At 40.2% G+C, this 12,364-nt stretch overlaps 1 protein-coding gene across 3 annotated transcripts in view; it reads left to right on the forward strand.

The window, feature by feature from the left end:
* The first annotated feature begins 986 nt into the window (after positions 1-986).
* The window catches only part of LOC123967602, a 14,217-nt gene continuing 2,839 nt past the window's right edge, over positions 987-12,364 (forward strand). Inside the window, exons 1-7 of one of the 3 annotated variants that reach the window (XM_046043732.1) lie at positions 987-1,093; positions 3,657-3,788; positions 7,868-7,908; positions 7,994-8,049; positions 9,668-9,714; positions 10,753-10,967; positions 11,066-11,331. In XM_046043732.1, the coding sequence (XP_045899688.1) occupies positions 3,688-3,788; positions 7,868-7,908; positions 7,994-8,049; positions 9,668-9,714; positions 10,753-10,967; positions 11,066-11,331 (726 nt within the window). In that variant the 5' untranslated portion in view covers positions 987-1,093; positions 3,657-3,687. Of the gene's footprint in view, positions 1,094-2,104; positions 2,171-3,494; positions 3,549-3,656; positions 3,789-7,867; positions 7,909-7,993; positions 8,050-9,667; positions 9,715-10,752; positions 10,968-11,065; positions 11,332-12,364 lie in introns of those variants that run through there. The other 2 variants (XM_046043731.1, XM_046043733.1) reach the window with 2 other exon arrangements.

Consider the following 12,364-nt stretch of genomic DNA (forward strand, 5'->3'; position numbering starts at 1 on the left):
GTTAGTTTCTGTTTGAGCACTTAGGCTCAGTGTATGAATGTGTGTGAATGTTAGTTTCTGTTTGAGCACTTAGGCTCAGTGTATGAATGTGTGTGAATGTTAGTTTCTGTTTGAGCACTTAGGCTCAGTGTGTGAATGTTAGTTTCTGTTTGAGCACTTAGGCTCAGTGTATGAATGTGTGTGAATGTTAGTTTCTGTTTGAGCACTTAGGCTCAGTGTATGAATGTGTGTGAATGTTAGTTTCTGTTTGAGCACTTAGGCTCAGTGTATGAATGTGTGTGAATGTTAGTTTCTGTTTGAGCACTTAGGCTCAGTGTGTGAATGTTAGTTTCTGTTTGAGCACTTAGGCTCAGTGTGTGAATGTTAGTTTCTGTTTGAGCACTTAGGCTCAGTGTGTGAATGCAGATGTTGTGTAAAAGTGCTTTGAGTGGTCGAAAGATTTTTTACATTTAGTTTAGATTTTTTACATTTACATTTAATGTTGATGAGGCTCAAATAAAAACTTGTATAAAGTTATGAGTACTTTAAACGGAAGAAAAAGTCTCAGTTTGTAAAATAAATCGACATGTTTGGGCTTTTTTCATGTCAGTTCATGAACTGGAGAGTTTTAAAACTCATTAGTAGGCTAATCTTGTCTCGGCAAGACACAAATTATACAAATTACAATATAATATAATATAAGTAGCCTACACAGTATCATTGCTCAGTGTAATGTAATGCGTGCCGTATATCCTGAATTCTTTTTATAATTTACAGAAACAGTTTACCTTGTATATATGTAAACATTTGTTGTGTTGCTTTTACCAACCATCTCAGGAGTCACATAGACCTTAGTTTATAAAATGTTTATTTTATCTTTGTTCAGCTTCGTTGTCCTTATTTTCTATTGTTCTTCTGAGTGTAACCAACAAAAGCGTGCGATTTACAAAACAAATAGACCCAGTCCATGTCACTTCCAGGGGCCCGTTCCTGCCTGGCCAATAAAGCTGATTTCGATTTTTTTGTGTGAAAGGGAGGAGTACCAAACAGGGAAGAAGCAGAGAGAAAAGGTCTGTTCAGACTCCATTTTACACACGACAGAGCAGAAGGCGGGGTGAGTGTTACTGCATTACACTGTTGATCACTGTGCTGTTTCTGTGTAGTCTGTTGTACCGCATGTCAGAAAACTACCAGCCGAACCGAAACCTCAGTGTCCGACCTGTGCTGCGTTCGAGTCCCATTTTGAGGTGGGATCTTCTGACTTCAAAGCGTTCCAGTTGCAAGACGCCAAACATAAACAACAGACGTGTCTGACCGTGAGAAAGTGCTGCTTCTTTGTAAAGGATGGTGTTAAGTAGAAAGAGCATTTTAAATGGAAACCAATGAGATAAATACAAGTTGTTCCTGTTGTAGCTATATTTTCTAATGTTTTGGTATTGTTACGTCCCTTTTTTAGAAATGAAAGAGAAGACAATAAGACAACCGAAAAATCCAGTTAAAGTGGCAGTGACAACTAGGCTGGGCAATAAATCAATAATGATCTCAATAACAATATAACAAATATTCTATAGGCCTGTATAGTCGCAAAAAAAGTTTGATTTAATTCATTTGAATTATGAACAAAATAGCACTTCATTTTTTTATTAAGATATTTATTTTGTTGAGGAATAAGGGACGGAAAAAAAGTTTTTTACTCAGGCATATTTTAAGTTGTAGTTTTTCATCGCAGGTTTTTGTCATGTTCTGATCATAAAGAAGAGTTTAAAACCTCAATTAACCATCAGGTTTCTTCTAAAATCAAAAATCAGCCTTTTAACTTGGAAGAAATAATGATTTGACATCCCTAGTGGCAACTAAAAGGTAGTTTATTCAGAAGTTAATACAATATACAACAAGGGTTTAAATAAAAAGTGGGAGGGAGGATTGGACAGGGTTGATTGTGGCAAATAAAATGGAGGTGAAACAACAAAAAAGAACAACAAAAGCTGCACCAACCAATAAATGTAGTATTTATAGACGAAAGTGAACTAGTGTGAGCTTTGAAAATGTAAAACCAAACTTAGCTAATGTGCAACCTCCCATACCTTTCTTTACACCTGTGTTCAAACAGAATGCAACAGCATAATCAGAGAGAGGGATTGAGGGCGGGCATGATTGTTTGACCAACGAGCAGCAAGGCCAGGCTGCACAGGTAGGTCATCCTGTTAGCACCTGGAGAGAACGCAGGAGAAAACATCTGCTTTTAACAGCATCTTTAACGTTTTCCTGAACAACTTTGGTGCAGAGATGATGACTTTCAGAGTTTACCTGGATCGTTTACCGTACCCAGCTACCTGATAACTTTGGTGACATACACTATATTGCCAAAAGTTTTGGGACACCTGCCTTTACATTTACATGAAGGTTAATGACATCCCATTCTTGATCTGTAGAGTTTAATATGGAGTTGGCTCGCCCTCTGCAACTATAACAGCTTCAACTCTTCTGGGAAGGCTGTCCACAAGGTTTAGCACTGTGTTCATGGGAATTTTTGGCCATTCTTCTAGAAGCACATTTGTGAGATCAGGCACAGATGTTGGACGAGAAGTCCTGGCTTCACACTAATTCATCCCAAGTATCGGGTTGGGATCAGGACTCTGTGCAGGCCAGTCAAGTCCTCCACACCAGACTTGCTCATCCATGTCTTTATGGACCTTGCTTTGTGTACTGGTGTGCAGTCATGTTGGAACAGGAAGGGGCCTTCCCCAAACTGTTTCCACAAAGTTGGGAGCATGAAATTGTCCAAAATGTCTTGTTATGCTGAAGCATTAACAGTTCCTTTCACTGGAACTAAGAGGCCAAGCCCTGAAAAACACCCCCACACCAAACTTTACACTTGTCACAAAGCAGTCAGGCAAGTACCGTTCTCCTGGCAACCGCCAAACCCAGACTCGTCCATCGGATTGCCAGACAGAGAAGCGTGATTCGTCACTCCAGAGAACATGTCTCCGCTGCTCAAGTGTCCAGCGGCGGCGTGCTTTACACCACTGCATCCGACGCTTTGAGTTGCACATGATGATGTAAGGCTTGGATGCAGCAGCTCGGCCATCGAAACCCATTCAATGAAGCTCTCTGTGCACTGTTCTTGAGCTAATCCAAAGGCTACACGACGTTTGGAGGTTTGTAACTATTGACTAGCAAGTTGGCCTAATGCTTTTGGCAATATGGTGTAGGTTTTAGTCAGTTTACATACAGAACAGGTTTTACTATATGACTGTTGGTATTGTTTTAATTTAAATACAGGTAATATATACTTTATGTTGCCTTTTAGTTGATTTGATTGTTGTGTGACTCCTCTTCATGAAGTCCGGGGAGATGGATTTGCCCCGAAAGTGGGAACTCTGACTTTGAGTGGTGTTTGGAAGTTCCTGAATTGTCTGAAACGCAGCACTAAAAGGTGTTGTTTCCTTGTTACTTCCCGGTTTCTCTCACAGCTACATAACATGGGGGAGAGACGAGAGCTACAGAACTATACAGTGTCTGTCTGAAGACTTATTCGTTGGATTAAACCAGTCAACACGTATCATTATGTAAAAACACATGGTTTTGATTAACCTAACGGAACATACATAAGAAGCTACCAACTTGAGAGGGGGAGTACTGACTTTATTTTACTGTGTTTCTCTTTGTGTCTCCAGTGTTACTTGTTCAGGTCTCTGATTTGAGAAGATGAGTGATTTGAAGGAAGAGGAGGACAGATCAGAGTCTCCAGTACGGCCTAAACGAAAACCTCCAGTCCTCCGTGATGATCCTGGCCCCTCAGACACTAAGTAACTGACCTGAGGATGATTCAGTTTTAAATGATACCTGATAACCTACACTATAACACAGTTCTGTTATATTACATATATCTAGTTTATTACATACACTAGGGATGTCTCGATCAGATTTTTTAAGCCAGGATCCTGATCAGAATCCTTTTAAAATTGTGGATCTGCATAGGTGTCATTTACACTGGGGACATGTCGCCACCACTTTTTCAAATGGCTGATTTTGTCCCCACCACTTTTTGAAAGCATAATTTGCTACAAAGCTTTCTGAAATATAGCTTGCAGTTAAATAATAAATGAAACACTGCACTGACTTATATTCTATTTATGTCTTTTGAAATTTCACCTGCCACCTGAACTTTGTGTTGCCTTTCACATAAATAAAAACATTCCCACCATAAATTGGTGCAGAAACTTTCACCAGAATGCAGGAAAAGTGTTTAATGATCAGAATTTCCTGGAGCGTAGGAGCGACTTTGAACATGGGGGGGTCGCTGAAATGGCCCCCCGATTTTTATTTGAAATAAAGTACTTAAATGCTAATTTCTAATGACTTTTGAAAACAGATTGTACTTGTTAGTGTGGCTAAAAGTGGGTCTTGTAGTAGTAGAATATGGAGAATAGACTGGAGAGGGGAGATTATGAAAACTCGGAGAGGAAGAGGGTCAGAGAGAGTGAGTATAATATAACTAGAACGAAACTGACTATATACCATTAAAAACCATGCAACAGCTCCTAGTTAATGTAGCCACAGTACAAATGTATTTGTTTATACACTTGTGAGCTGTCTATGATATTTCCTGTGTCTCACTTGGCCCTGACTCTCCCTGCAGCAAATGTTTATGAACACAGAACTGTCTTCAATGCAAACTCTGATGACATGCTATTAACCTAACAAAGTCTTTTTACCATGTGATTTTTAAATACTAGCTATCCATACAACTTAGAAGCTCGTCCTCCTCACTTTGTTCTACTTCTCCTCCTGTGACCTCTGACCTCTTCCTCTTAAAATACTGCAGGATGCTCGTCTCTGTGTGAACATTTTGAATACTTTTCAATTGTTTATGGACACGTAGCAGAGAAACATGCACACCTCATGGCACATGTTTTTAAGGTCAAGGATGGTCATGGTCACAGACAGATGGTCATGGTCACAGACAGAGGCCAACACATGGCCCAGGAGTTTGTCCCTGGTCAGCCCGCTCTACAGACAAAGCATTTGTTGGGGCCTCTGGGTCTTTAGAGACTTTTATTCCTGCATTCTTGAGAATTTTATGCAAGTTGAGTACAAGAACTAAATGAATATCATAATATATATAATATATCGCCTTTAAAATACATTTTCAAAACTAGAAACATCCCTCTAACACTCCTAAAGTAAAGTAATCACTTCAGCTGAGCCCTTGAGTAGATAAATAAATAAGCCATATCATCATCAATCTGACCATAAACTGCTGCTTTGGCCTGTGCTGGCTGTTCTGCTCTTGCCCTCCTCTCTGCTGTCTGTCTCATGTTCACCATGTCAGCGCTAGTACTGGTGCTGCTGTCCAGTGTCAGGTAGAGTACTCAAAACTTTACTCAAGAAAAAGTACAATTACTCCCATAAAAAGGAAAAGAAAAAAATGACAAACCTACTCATGTATAAATATTATAATATATTTTATCTGCTATTCATCAGGTTGGAAACAGCTGCAACATGGTTATTTCAAACCGCTTGCTTTGCAGCAGCACAGGCACCCAAAACAATCTGATTATTCCTGAAGCATCTAAATAATCTTCACAACGCAGATAATTATTGTGGCAGTAACACGGAGCAGCTCGTTGTTGAAGCAGGTAAACCTGCATACAGAGGAAGCTGTGCGTCATGCGTAAAACCCAACAGGACTGTTTTATCCACCATATTTTATAACAACTGGTAGCTGCTGAGTGAAAGCCAAGATTCGTTTCATAGGCGACATTCTGTTTATCGACACACATCGCTGTTAAACAGTAGGCTATGGAATTTCCATAGCCTACTGTTTAACAGTTTGTTTGTTATTTCCATAATGGAAATAACAAACAAAAAAACATCACAAAACAGGCGAATATCCATCAAAAGAAAGCGATGCTCTTTTCAACAACAGGATAGGCTACTGTTATTATATCAGAATCAACAGGATACTGTTAATATATCAGAATCAATCTAATGATCAGACTTAGATGTTACAGTGTGAAGTCTACATTTGCTGTGCAGAGACTAAAGACGCTTTTAATGCGCCGTTAATGGAAAGTGAAAGTAGGTGCCGGCCGCGCAGGCTGCTTTCCATCACGGCCACCAGTGCCATGGTGTGGCTCACTGGATGTCAGTTGTTTCAGTAGAACAATAAAGCCTTAAACTGAAAAGGTATTTGCCTGATTTTCTAAATGTTTGCATCTGCCCAGCTCATTCATATCTGTGATAAGCGGCCGTCTCTGCGCGCACACAGCCTGGCTGACAGCTCATTCGGTTAATGAAGCCTATTGCAGATTACAGACTGGTGAAGTTATGAAGGTATGAAAGGAAAATGTAGCGAATTAAAAATAGATTACTGGCCACAGAAAATACTGGAGTAAAGAGTAAAAGTAGGCTTTTAGTAATATTTACAAAAGGAACGTGAAAAGGTGCCAATTACGTTTTTTATTTTATTTATTTAGCAAAATTATGTTACTTGTAACAAGTCACTTCCCACCCTGCAGCAGGCGTCCTCACTGCTGTCTTCAGGTACAAAAAGAACAGCACAAAATAAACACAATATTGAGGCAGTTTGCTGCACCTGCCTCGAGCAAACTCCCCCCACCCCCTTAACTTTTCAGCACTGCATTTGCGTTGTGTCGCATGTTTTCTATAGGCTACATGATTTTTGTCCGCGTTTCAACCGTTTAATCATGTCTGATGCGGAGTCTGTGATTGATTAATTAGTCACTCAAACCTCCTGGCTCTGAGCCAACTCAAAAATCGCCAAAAAAATGTGAGGGGGACAAAACACAGATTTTGAAATGTGGGGGGGACATGCCCCCCTCATGTATAATGGCTCCTACGCGGATGGTTAAGATTCTTTAAGTAGAACAGGGGCGAGTTCAAAAACATTTTGCACCGGTTTGCAACGTTTTCTGATTGAACATGTTTCCTTGAAACGGCGTGCTATGTTTCGCAACAGGCTTGGAGGTATGCTTCCTTCTGTTTGGTGGGCGTGTCACAGGTGTCACCCAATCAGCTGCGACAAGTTCGTAAACACAACGGTGTTAAAAAGGCAGTAAAAATCGGTGCGCTTGCAGGACACAATGGTGTGTTCAAGGCACCACTGTTTCTGTTGGAGAAAGGGGTCTTACTCTCTTGTGCGTTGTTGGAACTACAGAAATGCATGAGGACCACTCTGATTGTTCAGTGATGTTACAGAGTGGAGCTTCTTCCCTCACAAACAATCTTTAGTCAAGTACAGAAACCAGTGCTTTAACCAGACAAGTGCTATAAAGTTTCTCACAGAATGAACATTAATCAGTGACAGCTGCTGTGACCTGCGCCGGCCACGTTTCTCATTTTAAATTGTGAAAGTGAGTCAGCGTCGGCTTAACTTGAGATGCTACTAACAGAATGTGAAGAGACAGAAGAGAGTTTATCGTCTCCGCATCACGTTGTTTCATCTATCTGAATGTCAGAATTCAACTCAGTCGCAGCTGTGAACACAAATACAATCACATTCACACAACCTAATTTTCACTGGATGTGACCAAACACAGAAGAGTTGCAGTGTAGAGGCGCAGTAAAGTAACAGTTAACAGTGTCAGTTTGCTACTTTTTAGTAGACATGGGATTTTATAGTACAGTTTAAAAGTGTTCCTTTCCCCCCTTTCATGGGATCTAGACTAATGACTAATTATTTCCGCTAATGCAGGCACAGAACATGAGGATCCCTTGGAGTCTTTGTGGTGAAGATATGATGCCATGCAAAGCATTCGCTCAGTTCGCTCGGTTCGCTCGGCTTGTGTCAGGACTCTGAAGCTAGTTAACTCAAAGAATGAACAATTATATGAAACCATAACTCTTGGGTTCTTCTCTGCAGGATCAATGACAAAGTGCTCACAGCTGAGAAACACAAAAAATGTGAGTAATGAATCAATTTCCCAAAGCCACATACCACCTCACCTCATTCAAGTGTTCATTATTCTTCACTTCTTCTCTCTATCAGATGACTCTGAGGTCAAACTGGAGGTGAAAGCAAAGATGCCTGAGGATGACAAAAAGGTGAGAAAGGAGCAGCCGTATAACCGTATAAACCATGAATGACATTTATGGGAGGTTTCCCCCCTTTAAAAAATGTAATGTATCACAACTGCAAACAGGAACGTATTGTAAATTTAAATTATTGTCGTGCACATTTTTTCAGCTCTTTTAAAATGGTTTAATCAATCAAAAATGGAATTACTCAAAGCAGCAATTAAACAAAACAGTTGCAGCTAGAGAAGAAGTTAGTTTGCGCTCTAATGTTTCTTATTACAGCTGAAGAAAAGGTTTTGAACAGCTATTTTATTTCAGCATGACCAGTAGGCGGCACTGCAGCACTCAAATAAATGAACACAATCTAATAAGTGCTCAATTATACAAAACACAGCAGAAAATATTATAATTAACTCTTTACTATCTGGAGTTAAACTGCAGAAGAAGTCAGTAGTGTGGGATGAAGACGCTCTGCTATCATTTATTTTCTAAACTTAGAAAATAAACTTAAGCTCTCGTCCCTGGCAGGACCTGGATCAGTCCAGGATCTGGCTGCATAGGAAGCTGCTGCCTTTAGTAAATCAGGAGTTATATACATGCAGATTACATTCATACATTTATTGAGACCCATTTCCTTAGTAACGTTGGCCCTGTGTGTAGCCTTTTCTAACACTGGTTAACAGTACATAATTAACATAGATAATAATTGCACAGTATGTAGTAAGATGAATGATGATACATGACAGGGCTGCAACGTACTCTGTTGGGCAATTGCACTTCATCAAAGTACGTTTTGCCTGATAGGCTCAGATTGTTGAGTGTCTGACAACATTATGGAAAGGATCCCTACACAGATAGACCTTTTTTTAAGAGTAAGATTCCTTTTGTTTAACCAGAAAACATTTATTTTATTTATTTAATTATTTATTTAAACAGGAAAAGATTAAGAGCAATCGGGCCTGACTCAGTATAGAACTGATTTTCAGCAGGTTCCTGTTCTGCAGAACATGAATACCTCAAACACAACAAAACTCCAAGACCATACAATAACAAACACACAGCAACAAGCACACAAACTACGATAGTAAAACAACAACATTGCTAAATTGCTCTTGTAAAAGCCACTGGACGCCCTTAATTAAAAACAGTAATTTTACCTTGCAGAGCACGTGAGTTGCTGGTCTACCGCTGCCTCAGTTGGTTAGTGTGTTTGTGTCAGTGCGGGACTCTGCTGTTTTTGATTGCTTTGTGTTAATGTGTGACTTTAATGTTAAATTGTTAAACACACAATAGCACAAACAAACAAACCGACAGAGGCAGCACCAAAGAGGTAAAATTAAGTCAAGTTAGTCTGGTGACAAGAGTGATGTAGTGACTGTTACTGATTTTTAAAAAAGGATCTTCCTCCTTAAAAAAAGGTCTATCTCTGTAGGGATCCTTTCCATAATCTTGTGGCGAAAACAAGCACTTTAATGGATGTACTTTGTGGTTGCCCGGTGCAGGTTAAACATCCTTTGATGCCCTTTTTTCTCTGATCCATACAATGAGATTTACTATGTGGGTATAACAATTCATTACTTTATAAAACACCATGACAAGTTGGCATTTCTATTAAAATAACTGACTTTGTTTCTTTTAATTCCAGGCACCATTATCCTTCTTACCTGAACTGACAACTGATTCTTCCTACAGGTAATCACATAAAACACACATCAAGACGTGATTCTTAACAAGAGTCTGTCGTCTGTGGTGAGTTAGTCAAAGCTGAACACTGTAGGCAGTGTATTAAAAACACACCCAGCGATAAACACCCTTTCAATATTCATTGAAGAGTCTCATATTTCATCCAGTGCACTTCCACAATTAACCATAAATGGTAAATGCACATCCCTTATAAATATCAATACACATATTGTCCTTTAAACAGTGTGACAGGCGATGGCTGCAGCAGCTGTTAATGCAGACCGTCCAACAAATAGGACATCTCCTGAAATGAAATGAAAAACGTTTTCGTTGGTCCTGGTGAATATGGTGAACCCACACTGTTCAGCCAGTTTACTGCTGTGAGGCCTGAAGCTTTCCGGGATAAATGAGTGATATAATGTACATGCCAGTAAGTGGTATGATCAGGGATCCCCTAATTTAATCGAGCAAACATGCAATATTCAAAGTTTGAGGTCAGAACATCATTTTACGGTATTTGGCCCGGTTCAGTAAACACTTTCCTGATGAGTTTATGGTCTCAATCGCTGGTTTCAAGTCTTCTTCAACACAGCATGATGTTCATTTAGTAAATTATGGTCCTGTTTAGAGGAACATAGACCAGAAAGCAGGGGAGGCTTCAGGGCGGGGCTACAATGTGAGGGATAGAGGCGACTCGTATCCGCTGCTCTGTGTAAATTTGACGAGCGCTGCTAAAAAAAGCTATGAGTCGGCCTTACGTACATTTAGTTTTAAGCCTGTTTATTCACTAGCCAAGCATCCCAGCTGCTATTAAAGTTTATGTGAAGTATGGATGCACCTTGATAACAAAGGTTAGCTAGCTCCACCCTCTCATCCAAATATGGTCACATCTGGTTCCAAAAAACAAGATGGCGACGGCCAAAATGACAAACTCAAGGCTTCCAATCAACATTTTTGACTTGCTGAGGCCTCGACTGAGAGAGAGCGTATTGGTCTCCTGGCCAGTAAATGCTTGCTCTATTAATTCGGCCCCTGTGCGTCCCGCAGGTTCAGGTGTCCTGGTCCAGGTGTATTCCAGTGCGCTTTGACCCGGCTGGTGTTTGGTGTGGCTGAGGAGGCGGAGCTGCTGTACAGGACTGTCCTATGGGATGAGAGCCTCCTCCAATCAGCTGGCAAGACGGCCGCAGGGATGCTGTTTAATATCAGGTGTTCTGAGGACGCTGTGTGTCAGCTTCACCTCCCACACTGCGAAACAAAGGATGGTAAAGACATGTCTGTCTTGAATGTTAAGTCAAATATTTGTGTTAATGTGTCATACCTTGTTAAAATGAGCTCCATAACCAGCACTTTGCTCCCCCAGCGTTGCTTGTTGACGGCCCACTGTCTGCCGTCCACATCGCTGATGATGGAATGAGCGTCTTGGAGCCGCTGGAGATTACAGACACTCATGTGGTTGTGAAGGTCCCCCAACTCTCGGCCTTTGGCTTGGTCTGGGACACCGAGAAAAGGTTTCTGAACACCTCTCCGCCAGTAAATGGCCAAGTTCTGCTGTTCCTCCGACCCCCGCACACAAGCCATCAAGTCCTCGACGTTTTTCTGCTGCAGAACAACATCCCCGTGCGCGAGGTAAAGCTATCTGTCGCATGTGCTCAGCATCAGCCTAAACTCATGCTTTACACAGCAGTTTCCCCAATGTTTATTCAGGTTATACCTTTTTTATCAGACTTCACGCTGTTGCAAGAATCAAAATCTGAATTTTAGATTCTGTCTCAGCATGAATTTCTGTCTGCCAGCTGTAGATGTATTTTTATTATTTGGTTTCCCAGAGGATGAGAATTGCTCCCGCCTGGATGCTAACTGAAAGCCACTTTATTAAATTTGAAAGAGTTCAAATTTGTTCAAGACAAAATTTGGTTTTAAATTATGGGTTCAAAAAAGGCAAATGCATCATCAGTCATCTCACTTTCCAACAGTTGAGGGATTCCTACCTGTTACCAGCAACACGCTGGCAGAGAAATTTACAGTTGTGACATTTCATCAGGTCACATTTTCATTGAGTCAGTTTCAAAATACAATTTCAAAAACTTTTCCTAATCTTCCACTGGACAATAATAAGCCTGAAACTGCTCTGGGAAAAGAAAACTGGCAGGCGATGAACATCAATGAAATACAAGATTTTTATAAATCTTCTCATTTCTGTGGCCTTAATACCTGCTCACACTGTTTTTATTATTTTGTTCTCTGTGTTGGGGGAATTTTTATATAATTCACTTACAGTATGTATGTATGTATATATGTATGTGTGTGTGTGTGTGTGTGTGTGTGTGTGTGTGTTTGTGTATGTACAGTGGGTACGGAAAGTATTCAGACCCCTTTAAATTTTTCACTCTTTGTTTCATTGCAGCCATTTTCCAAAAATCAAAAAAGTTCATTTTATTTCTCAGTAATGTACACTCAGCACCCCATCTTGACAGAAAAAAACAGAAATGTAGAAATTTTTGCAAATTTATTAAAAAAGAAAAACTGAAATATCACATGGTCATAAGTATTCAGACCCTTTGCTCAGTATTTAGTAGAAGCACCCTTTTGATCTAATACAGCCATGAGTCGTTTTGGGAAAGATGCAACAAGTTTTTCACATCTGGATTTGGGTATCCTC

The sequence above is a fragment of the Micropterus dolomieu genome, linkage group LG03, assembly GCF_021292245.1.
Source record: "Micropterus dolomieu isolate WLL.071019.BEF.003 ecotype Adirondacks linkage group LG03, ASM2129224v1, whole genome shotgun sequence".
Taxonomy (NCBI): Eukaryota; Metazoa; Chordata; class Actinopteri; order Centrarchiformes; family Centrarchidae; genus Micropterus; species Micropterus dolomieu.